General features: G+C 38.5%; 1 protein-coding gene across 2 annotated transcripts in view; it reads right to left on the bottom strand.

The window, feature by feature from the left end:
* Window positions 1-7,694: 7,694 nt before the first annotated feature.
* The window catches only part of DSC2 (desmocollin 2), a 30,095-nt gene continuing 26,650 nt past the window's right edge, over window positions 7,695-11,139 (bottom strand). Inside the window, exons 13-16 of one of the 2 annotated variants that reach the window (XM_007455154.1) lie at window positions 10,822-11,046; window positions 10,319-10,443; window positions 8,782-9,069; window positions 7,695-8,063 (exon numbers count right to left, since the gene is read on the bottom strand). In XM_007455154.1, the coding sequence (XP_007455216.1) occupies window positions 7,866-8,063; window positions 8,782-9,069; window positions 10,319-10,443; window positions 10,822-11,046 (836 nt within the window). In that variant the 3' untranslated portion in view covers window positions 7,695-7,865. Of the gene's footprint in view, window positions 8,064-8,157; window positions 8,194-8,781; window positions 9,070-10,318; window positions 10,444-10,821; window positions 11,047-11,139 lie in introns of those variants that run through there. The other variant, XM_007455155.1, reaches the window with a different exon arrangement.

Below are 11,139 nucleotides of genomic sequence, written 5' to 3' on the forward strand. Positions count from 1 at the left end.
GATGTATTGGCAGGTTTTAAATTATTATTATTGTTGGAAGAAACAGCACCCAATTATAACCATAAAAAACAAAACTGTGTCTGCAAGTTAAATCCTGTTCTAGGAAACTATCCAAATTCTTTTACTGTGAACAATCAATGAACCATATAAAGAGTTTTAGAAATAATTTTATTAATTAGAAGTTTTTAAATGATATTTATTCTCTAAGATTTCTATATGCATGATGCAAAAAGGAAGAATTTAAATTACTGATGTTTATATGAAAATTTTGCATAAAGGAGACATTAAAATAATTAGAAAATGACTCCTATTTTTCAATTAAAAAAAGAAAGTACAGATTCCAGGGACTTCCCTGGTGGCTTAGTTGTTAAAAATCTGCCTGCCAATGCAGGGAACACGGGTTCAATCCCTGGTCGTGGAAGATCCCACATGCCCTGGAGCAACTAAGCCAGTGCACCACAGCTAGAGCCTGCACTCTGGAACCTGCGAGCCACAACTACTGAGCCCACGCGCCACAACAACTGAAACCTGCGTGCTTAGAGCCCATGCTCCGCAAGGAGAGAAGCCACCACAATGAGAAGCCCACACACTGCAACGAAGAGTAGCCCCCGTTGGCTGCAAACAGAGAAAAGCCCACTCCCAGCAATGAAGACCCAACGCAGCCAGAAATAAATACATAAAATAAATAAATTTATATATATATAAAAAGTACTAGACCAGACCACAATGTTACAATGTTTAAAATGTAATGAAGACTCAGCAGTCTTTTTAAAATTTATTTTATTTAAATTTATTTTATTTATTTATTTTTAGCTGTGTTGGGTCTTCGCTGCTGCGCGTGGATTTTCTCTAGTTGTGGTGAGCGGGGGCTACTCTTTGTTGCAGAACACGGGCTTCTCCTTGTGGCGGTTTCTCTTGTTGCGAAGCTCGGGTTCTAGGCACGCGGGCTTCAGTAGCTGTGGCTCGTGGAATCTAGAGCGCAGGCTCAGTAGTTGTGGCACACTGGCTTAGATGCTCCACAGCATGTGGAATCTTCACGGACCAGGGCTCGAACCGGCATTTCCCGCATTGGCAAGCGGATTCTTAACCACTGCACCACCAGGGAAGTCCTCGTCATAGGTCTTCTCTGTGCAAAGATTAACTTTGTGTCTATGGCAGGAGGAAGAGGGAAAGCTAGGCTTGCTACAAAATGAACAATTTGGTTCACCCTTGCACTCATGCAAATACTGTTTGAAATATTTCATTTGGTATGTCTAGTAAATTGATTACTTTTTCTTAGTCTAGCCAGCACATGAAAATTTACTGACGATAAAATTTGTGTGCTAATGCAAAATTTTTAGACGAAAAACACATGAGTGCACTCAATTCTTATGAGATGATAAAATATTGTTTTTGCTTCAATTCAGTCATTTACTGTGAATGTAACATGTTCGTTGTAGCCTTGACGCTGTAAGGCTAAGATTTAAAGTTTCTTTTTCTCACAGGTCTATAAATCTCCAAAAATCTAAAACCTATGAACTTTTCTTGTTATTTTATTTATTATTTCCCCCCGATTTTATAATAAATGCTCATTGTAAAATGGAAACACAAAAACATAATAAAGAAATATTTCATCTGCAGATTACCACTCAATATTTTAGTATATTACATAGAATCTTACATTTATATGAATTTGGAATTATACTAGAGAATTGTCCTACTTTTTCATTAATACTGTATTTTGTCTTTTCTTATTTAATTAAATAGCCTTCAAAATAAAATAATTGCATATTCCATTATCATCATAACAATAGTAGCAATAGCTATCTTTATTAATACATTGATGAGTCAAGCACTAAGATAGGATCCTTGGGATGTCCCTTGTGGTCCAGTGGTGAAGAATCCACCTTCCAACGCAAGGGACACGGGTTTGAGCCCTGGTGCGGGAACTAACTAAGATCCCACATGCTGTGGGGCAACTAAACCCGCATGCCACAACTAGAGAGAAGCCCATGTGCCACAACGAAGAGCCCGCACCGGCAATGAAAAGATCCCGCATGCCTCAATGAAGACCCCGTGTGCTGCGCAACTAAGACCCGAGGCAACCAGAAACAAATAAATATTTTAAAAAGATAGGATATTTACATGTATTACGTCATTTATTCCTATTTTGTCCCCACTTTATAGGTAACAAATCTGATGCTCCCATGACTTACCAAGGTTCCTCAGTTAGTGATAACAAAGTTGCAATTTGGATTCATGCCTTTCAGACTACAAAGTCAGTGCCCATGGTCACTACATCCATTATCCTCATTTATGGTAACTTGTATCACAATAATGTATTATAAACCATTTACTTTCCTATCATGGGACATTTAGCTTATTTCCAATTACCCACATATTTCATACTACTGACATAAACACCCTTGCACGTGTGTGGAATCTTTGCACCATTATCCTACCTTTTCAGGATAAATTCCTTTTACCTGATTTACTGGTAATTTTGCATCAGAATTCTGTAGGTTGACCCCGCCCCTCTCCTTTCAACGTTGGCTTTCAGAACATCTCATTCCCTGTAGGTTCACCTCATGTCCTTGGTTCTTAGAAAATTTCCAACTGGTCCACTTCCCATGGGAACACTCCTTAAGCTGCAAGTCTTGACTCTTCCACCACGTCCCTTCCCTGTTTCATAAAACCCTCTGAAGCTCCTAGCCATCATGGTTACCCAGTGAGCACTGCCTGTCACCCTGCCTGACACGGCTTCCACAGGACAGCATAGCACTGCCAAGTATCTGCCACTTCATGGACAGAGTCACCTGCTGTGCCTGGTGCTGACCCTCCTTGCCCCATTTGTCTCTGGAGATTTGACAACCTGACTTGTTTTGGGAAGAGATGCAACATAATTTGCATGCATGTTACTGGTTAGCAGCATTTGTGTGGCAAAATTAGCTCATTGTTTTTAGTGTTTACTGAGTGTCCTCATCCCACGATTCTACCTTAAGACCATGCCTCCACTTCCCTTCCATGTGGTTGGCAGGAATCACGGAGCAGAGTTCATTCTGAAATGGTTAATCAACTGAAATTGTGGAATTTTACAAACTAATGTGTTTCAACTCTTTGGTACATTTCTAGCATTTTGTGTAATGTATCTGATATGAAGAAGCAAACTTTAAATACTTGAGTTTCATAAACTTCCAAATAATCACCTAAATCCAGATACTAATCCCTATCCATGGTTCTCAAACTTTAAAGGGTGTAAAAGTGACCTAGCAAACTTATTAAAAAGTGCGGCCTTCCATACTTCTTCCCAATAACCTGTCATCCCTGTGATTCTGATTCAAGGGATTTTTTTTTTTTTTTTTTGGCCACTTTGCCTGTGGGATCTTATTTCCCTGACCAGGGATCAAACCTGCACCCCCTGCAGTGGAAGCACGGAGTCTTAACCTCTGGACCACCAGAGAAGTCCCAAGGGATCTTTATTTTAACAAACACAATGGGTGATTCTGAGGTAGATGATCTGTGAACCACACTCTAAAAAAGAGTGCAAGCAAATATTTCAGCAAGGTCACCCTACTATTTGTCTATGGTGAAAGAAACAGCATTTTGCTCCATCCTCCTTCCTGCATCCTAACATAAATAAAAGCAAGCAGGCAACTAGCAGAAATTCCACAGTTCTAACCTCTTAGCTCTGCGCAGATTTCCCGTAGGGATGTAAGGGACAACCACACCATGCCTTGTCCTGTGCAAGAGTAGCTGATTCAGCTTGTTCCTTCTCATATGAGCACAAACACTCTGTATTAGGAAGGCCTTACATGGCTGTAAATGGGAGCGCATTAAATGACTGTATGCAAAAAAATGAATGAAATTGTGTTTAAAATTCTCAGAAAATTTGGCAGTTTGGGGCAACGAATAGGATGTGCTATGCAGACAAGAACGAGAAGCTAAGGCTTCTCAGCTTCAAGCCTAAGTAATAAGAAGCAGGACACTATTTATACAGGAAACTCAGGAAAGCCTGATTGGATGTGGCAACATGCTGTTTGTCTTTATGCATGAGTTAAAAGTACTAGCCTAAAAGAGGTCTTGACCTAAATAATAGGATAATAGAGGTCTTAAAGAAGAACTGGATAAGAGCTGTGGCTCTACATAGATATCATGTAACCTCTTACAGCTTCATTATTCAAGGAGGTAAAAAAAAAACCCCACGGTTCTAGGTACATAGAAGGAAAAGCATTTTGTCCTCAGTACGTTACTGCCTAAGGGGTCGACCAGGGCAAAATCTGGGGTCGAGGTTTCAATCTTGAGCCCAGGAAAAGGCTGGAGGTACAGACTAAAGGGAAAGCTTGTGGTCAAAGTCAGATTTTGCACTTAAAAAAAAAAGAAAGAAAAGGAACGAAGATAAAACCCCGTCTTAAAACAGGGAATCCAATAAAGCAGAAAATGATTATACAGAGACCGCAAAAGCAGATTGCACTGAACTAACGGCAGATCCCTGTTGGCTTCCTCTGTTGAAGCAACATTTTGTAGGAGAAATCTCTAAGATTTTTGCCTCCTTTTTGCTTCCTGAGGCAATGTATGGCTTATTAGGAATTTTATTTGCTTTTCATTTAAGTCTTAAGACTGATCACACACTGATTTGTGGGCTATGGATATGATGTAGCTTCCTGACTACCAAGAATCAGAGACCTGGAAACTATTATTAGCCACGAAGTTCCCAAAGGCCATCACAGGTAAAAACACTGATCGAGCTTCTGGGGAAAATGAACGGGAACATGATGGCAAGTTGTCAGCTGTAGAGAAGTGGATACAGGAGCTATGATTATTCCCAGCTATGGCATCCTCTGCTCCTATGATAATAGCAGCAGCTGACACATATATTGAGGGCTAACCCAGTACCAAGTCTTTTCATGAATTAACTCATTTAACTGACAACAAAACTATGAAATAGATTCCTCCAACCCCCTCAACAGGTGTCATACAAGTGAGGAAACTAGACTCAAAGTTTGAGTGACTTCTCAAAACCCACAGCTAATAAGGGTGGAGCTGGGAGTTTGCATCAAGGTAGTCTCTCTGGAGTTTTTGAGTTTTTGCATTTAGATTACCATGGTGACTGCCAAGAGTCTTAAACTCCCAGGCAAGCAACTGCTTGCCCCGGAGGCAAACCATTCTTTAGCAGAACAAGCTAGCAGAGCAGCTAAGGATGGGCCCGACAGGAGGAATCTTAAGCACAAGTCATTTTCAAAGAGCTTTAGAATTAGTGCCCTTTTTAAGAAGTGGATGTTCCTCTTTCCAGCCAATTTGAATAGAGTAGTTTCACAGTATTTCAAACAAAGCAATCCTTTGCAGATACTTCAGCAATCTTTGCAATGTATGTTCTGAACCACTGGAAATATAAGACCCAGTCATCAGATGATCATTATGGAGAAGCATATGCTCAATTGACAAACATTCGAAAATGAAAAACCAAAACCAAAATAATCCCCCCCAAAACCCAACCTTTTCATTATCCTGTTTTCTTAATTGATTTTTGTTAATATGAAATGGGTTGTATATGTGACTTATTTAAAATTATTTGGTTTTATTAGGAGTGCCTTTTAGGTGGACCACTCTGACTTTCATGTTTAAAAACCATTTTTTATTCAAATGTCTTACAGCCACCCTAATAGAACCCTAGGAAAGGAGTTCTATTATTATTCCCCATTTTAGATGAAGAAAACCAGACACAGAGAAATTGTGCAACTTAACCAACATCCCATAGCATCACAGTCTTTAGAATAGTAAAATTAGATAAATGTGGTGATAACAACAGACCAATTTGCTCTCCAAATCAAACTCTAAAATTCTAAAAAATGTAGAACAGGATTCTAAAAATGAGACTCACTTCTCTAAGTAAGAAAAATACAATCCCATAAGCTCATATCAGACACATGATTAACAAACACACTGATTTTTAAAAACTACTTGATTTTCTTTATCATAACTAGTAATATACAAGAATTTTATACATAATTTATTAAAAATAACTTTGAGAAATAGTATTTTTGACTGAGTAGTGATGAAACTATTGAAAAGATAAACTGATTATTGAATAAATTACCCAGTGTTAATTTTTAAAAGTAATTGTTATAAGCCAATCCTGTGAATTCAAAATAGGCATATTATTGGGCTTCCCTGGTGGCACAGTGGTTGAGAGTCCGCCTGCCGATGCAGGGGACACGGGTTCGTGCCCTGGTTCGGGATGATCCCACATGCCGCGGAGCGGCTGGGCCCGTGAGCCATGGCCGCTGGGCCTGCGCGTCCGGAGCCTGTGCTCCACAACGGGAGAGGCCACGATTTGAGATCTTCTAAAAAAAAAAAAAAAAAAAAAATAGGCATATTATTAACAATCCTAAATATCAGAAATACTTTTAAAATGTCCATATGGTTAGTATGGATAGAAAATTCATTGACTGAAATCAGCTGTGAAATGTAGCCTGGAATTTGGTTGCTATTAAGTTTAATTTTGTCTTATTATTTCAAAATTTAAATAGTTTGAACCAGTTCGACATTTGTTAAAAACTGTAATCTCAAAATATTAAAAAAAAAAAACTTTACAAACACATAGCTATAACTAGCCACCTCATCTAAAAAGCTATAAAAGTTATTCCTAGAGAGATTTCACAATCCCTGAATTGCAAAGCTTATTTCAAAAAACATCACTATTTTGCATTTATAAACTGTATCCTTGCAATAATGAACTGTAATTATACTATTTTATACTAAACATCCACACCCTAATTTTAATTACACTATTCCTTTAACATAAAATGTTGCATCAAATAAAAGCATGACATATTTCTACAGCTGAATGGCAAAAGTAAAGGGTCTTTGTTGAGGAGATAATGAAGCAATCACCAAAATAGTTGAAACCAAAAAATCGACATTACATTGATTTTAAGAAAAGCCAAGAATACAGGCGCTTACATAAAACAGAAACACAGAATAAGTCACTTTATAAGCGAGGAAAAAAGAGGCGGCTTTTAAAAATATTTAGATTCTCCAACCCGAATCGGAATTTTAAGAACAAAAAAGAAGAGAAAGAGAAAGAGAGAGATAGAGGGAAAAAGAGAGGGAGAGGGGGAAAGAGGGAAGACAGAGGGTGAGAGGCAGACAGAAGGGGTGGTGGGGAGTGGCAGGGACCAAAGACCAAAACCTTGCAGGAGTAAAAATACATTCTTCAGCATTTTTTAAATTTAAATTTTGCGGAGAAGGTGGGTAACAGAGGAAATGTAGATTCAGTGCCAGATTTCACAGAGAATACAACACAAAAACTAAAGTCCACCAAAATGGAATTATAATAACAGTCAGCGCTTAGTTGGGAATCTCCCTTTGCTTTATGAAGCAAGGTCATGTTACAAGACTGAAACAATAGCAAGAATGCAGTGTACACACTTTAGAATGTTTAGGAGAACAGTCTTCAAGCACCACACAAACAATTAATTTAGGTAACTGAAGATAATGTTAGAGCAAGACCTCTTCAATTTTCCATTTGGTTATACGCCAAGTAGTCTATGATATAGATGAGTTAATTACATATCATTGCACTATAAATTGGCTGCTGTCACTTATAGCCAAATGTAAACAATAATGCAGACTTTCTCAACTTGCCTATCTGCAGGTGTCCTTAGGTGGAAGACAAGTATTTAAAAACTATGGAAAAATCAGGAAATTTGTGTAGTTATTCACAGCATCCCTCTGTAAAAGCACATTTGGCGAAAGAGATCTCAACAAAATAAAGGGGAAAAGCCCCCAAAACAGCATCTTCTATTTTTAAAAAAATCCTGGCTTGTAATAATAATTTAAAAGAGACAATTAAAGCCACTGGCTTTTGTAGACTAAATAGAACACACTCATCTCTTCAGGCATGTTTCTGCTAGTGTCCTAAATTTGGGTTCCAAATGATCCAAAAATTCAAGCCCATCTTCTTCTTGTCGTTCACTGCAACAACCCAAAGAACCAGCCACCGATCCTTTTCCTTCATAGTTATACGTCCGGACGTAGTCTTGTGCATGCGTATGACTGTTATCCTGATTACACCGCTGGACCTTCTGCCAAGAGGAAAAACACAGCATATTTTATTACTATTTTAAACACCGAAACTTACTAGCATAAAAATAATTGCTTTGGTTTACCTTTCACTGTTTAATTTTTAATCAGAGTGTGTCCTCTAATGGATTCCTACATATAAAAAACACCCATGATTGGTCTATATCATCAATCATACCATCAATTCACTACATAGCATGTTTCTAAAAGTCACACATGTGGCAGCAAGTATACAAGTGTTCGTTTTAAGTAATCATTGCTTTCTCTTTCAAGATTATGGCTAATGTGAAATGCATCCCTTAAACTGAACCTGAATGCATGTGGGCTCAGAGCTTTCTATCTGGGCTATGCCTATCTGGGCTATGCCTCAGATAGGCATAGTGGCTGTGCAGGCTGGAATTGTCTTGGACCCCACTTTTGGCCTTTAAGACATGACTTGTCTGATGACAGTGGCACCAGAGAAATGGCAACACAAAGTCATGAGAAAAAGAATTTGAATATCATATGATTTCAGAAGCAATTGAAAAGCAAACAAAATGTGATGAAAAGTCAATATCCACTTAACATCTGGTCATAACTAAATCAAAATTAAGGAAAATCAAATTTCTTATTAGTAGGTTAATCATTAATTGAAAATAAAGATCAGGCCACTAAACTGTAATCATTTAGAAAGTTGAAAAAGAAGCAAAATAGATTTGTAGGTCACTTAGGGAAACCCACTTCACCAAGGCGGGGCTGAGTGTAGGTGTACCAATCGGAGTACGCGTATCTGCAGTTGTCTGCCTCTACTTGTCCTCCTCTGCAGGAATCCAGGGTGTGCTGTCCACCTCCCTTACACAATTCCAGGGTGTGATGATGCCCGGCCTCCTGGCAGGAATCAATGGTCTGCCCTCCTTTCACCATTTCAATGGTCTCCTGCCCTCCGTTTTTCACTCTGGATCCCAGGGTGCTGCAAATTCCCTGAGTGGAGCCTCCCGCAGTATGGGTTGTGAAGCCATTGGTGGAATACTGAAACGAAACAGTTGGCATTGGGGAAATACGGAAGAGAACAAAAAAATAAGAAGAGCAAATCATGCAGATAATGCTGTGACTTTTCATGCTAGAAGGTAAGCATCCTGAGGGCAGGAACTCCATCTGTCCTGGCAAATCCCAAGTACCCAACAACTACCGTAAGCCCGGTACTTCAAGTCGCGTCCAATACAAGAAGCAAACTACAGATGCCAAGTGGTCTGAGCCTTGAGACAAGTCAGAAAGGTTGACGTATACTCCTTCTTCAAAAACTTCTTACACTACTGTACAGCTTCATTGGTGAAATGCTCCCAGCATCTCACATCTCAAGATCAGGATTGTACACTACTGTCTCACATGGATCGACCCTGATTCCCTTCACCTGACTAGAACAGAAACAGAAATCATCATCAGTATTTTTATTTAGTGTCTAATTGAGTTCCCTTCAACTGAGACAAAATCAATAGAAATAAAAGTTGCTGTAAAAATCTTAGCAGCAATACTAAATCCGTGTGATCTAATTAAATACAAATAAATCAGCAGAGAAAATAAGAACACCAAAGCTCTGGCCACGAGTTTTCCATGTTACGTCTCTGTAGGAAACTCTAAGTTTTATTTTTTCAAATACCTTCCTAGATGTCAACATCCTTTTGTTTTCTAAATCCTTCCTGATCTAACCACCAGTTATGCTTTTTGTAGGGAATTTACTTGTTCCTCATCCACATGTTAGGCTGGAAAACAAAGCTGAAGCAGTGTAATCACCTGTTAGCATTACTGCTTCATATATTTGACTTCAGGCTCCTTTCTAACCTATGAGAGCCTGAAAGCCTCCATTAAAGTTCTTCCCACGATGATCGAAGCCTGTAGTCATTTTATTGCTGTTGCCAGAAAAAAAATTAAAACCATATGCTGATGATCTGTGAATAACTAAATGAAACATTTTTACACACAACCAGCAGCTTCAACATATAAAAAAGACTGGGTCTAACGTTGAAGCCATGACACCCTTGAAATAGAAAATAATAATGACATGCCGAAGGATTTTTACGATTAAGTAACACTATATGGCCGAATTGAAATGCCATATATCACCATAGGATCAATGTCATTTTATCTGTCCCCTGGGACTGATGACATTTTATACATTGTAAGTTACCTGATTTGAAAAGAACTTTGCCCAGAAAAGGTCATTATTGTTGGTTAGGCCAATTTATCGTCTGTATGTATTTTGAAAGGACAAACAATTTACCACTTTGTCATCGCCGGGAGCTTCAGTGTTTGATACAATGAGGTTCTGCTGGGCTAAATCATCAGGAAATACTTTTGGCTTTTTGGCTGCCCTGGTAGCCCCACAGACTAAGGTAAATAGGATACCTGGAGGATGAGAGAGATTTTCAGTTTATCGTAAAACAATGTTATGAATTTATGATGACAAATATGAAAACAACTTTCCAGAAAACATAAACATAATTGCTTGTGTCAAAGTAGCATCCAGTAGAAAAGTCTGCCCTAACCAGATATGCCACAAACAATGCTAAGTGCTGTATTTGTGTTGAATTTTATGTCTATGCTAATTAGGATAGCACTAAAATGATACCTAAATGCACTTTCAATAAATAAATTAAATATGTGTGTGTTAAATAGAAATGTAGCTCTATACAAATGAGCAGCCATAGATAACAGTGCTGATCCTAAGAACGTGTCCTGAAAGTTATTTTAAAAGCTATCATTTGAATTCATGAAAGGACTTACAAAATAGCAATGCTATGCCCAACAATATTGCAAGGATGGCCCACTTTCCAAGTATCAGTCCTCTGGCACTCCGCTCAGGCAAGCAGTCACTTTGGGTAACACAGTCACATAATATCACGATTAACTGAGTGACAAGTGATTGGCCAAGCCTATCTGTAACTCTGACAGGTACTGTATATCGTCCAAACTGGGGGTCATTCAGATAGGAAAGACGCGCTGCTGTATCTGAAAGGAAATAAAACCAAGCATTATAGAATGTCATTGATTTCTCCTGAGCATAAATAAGTAACTAGTGACAGAATATTCATATTTCCCTAC

This window comes from Lipotes vexillifer, unplaced genomic scaffold (assembly GCF_000442215.2).
Source record: "Lipotes vexillifer unplaced genomic scaffold, Lipotes_vexillifer_v1.1 scaffold90, whole genome shotgun sequence".
NCBI lineage: Eukaryota > Metazoa > Chordata > Mammalia > Artiodactyla > Lipotidae > Lipotes > Lipotes vexillifer.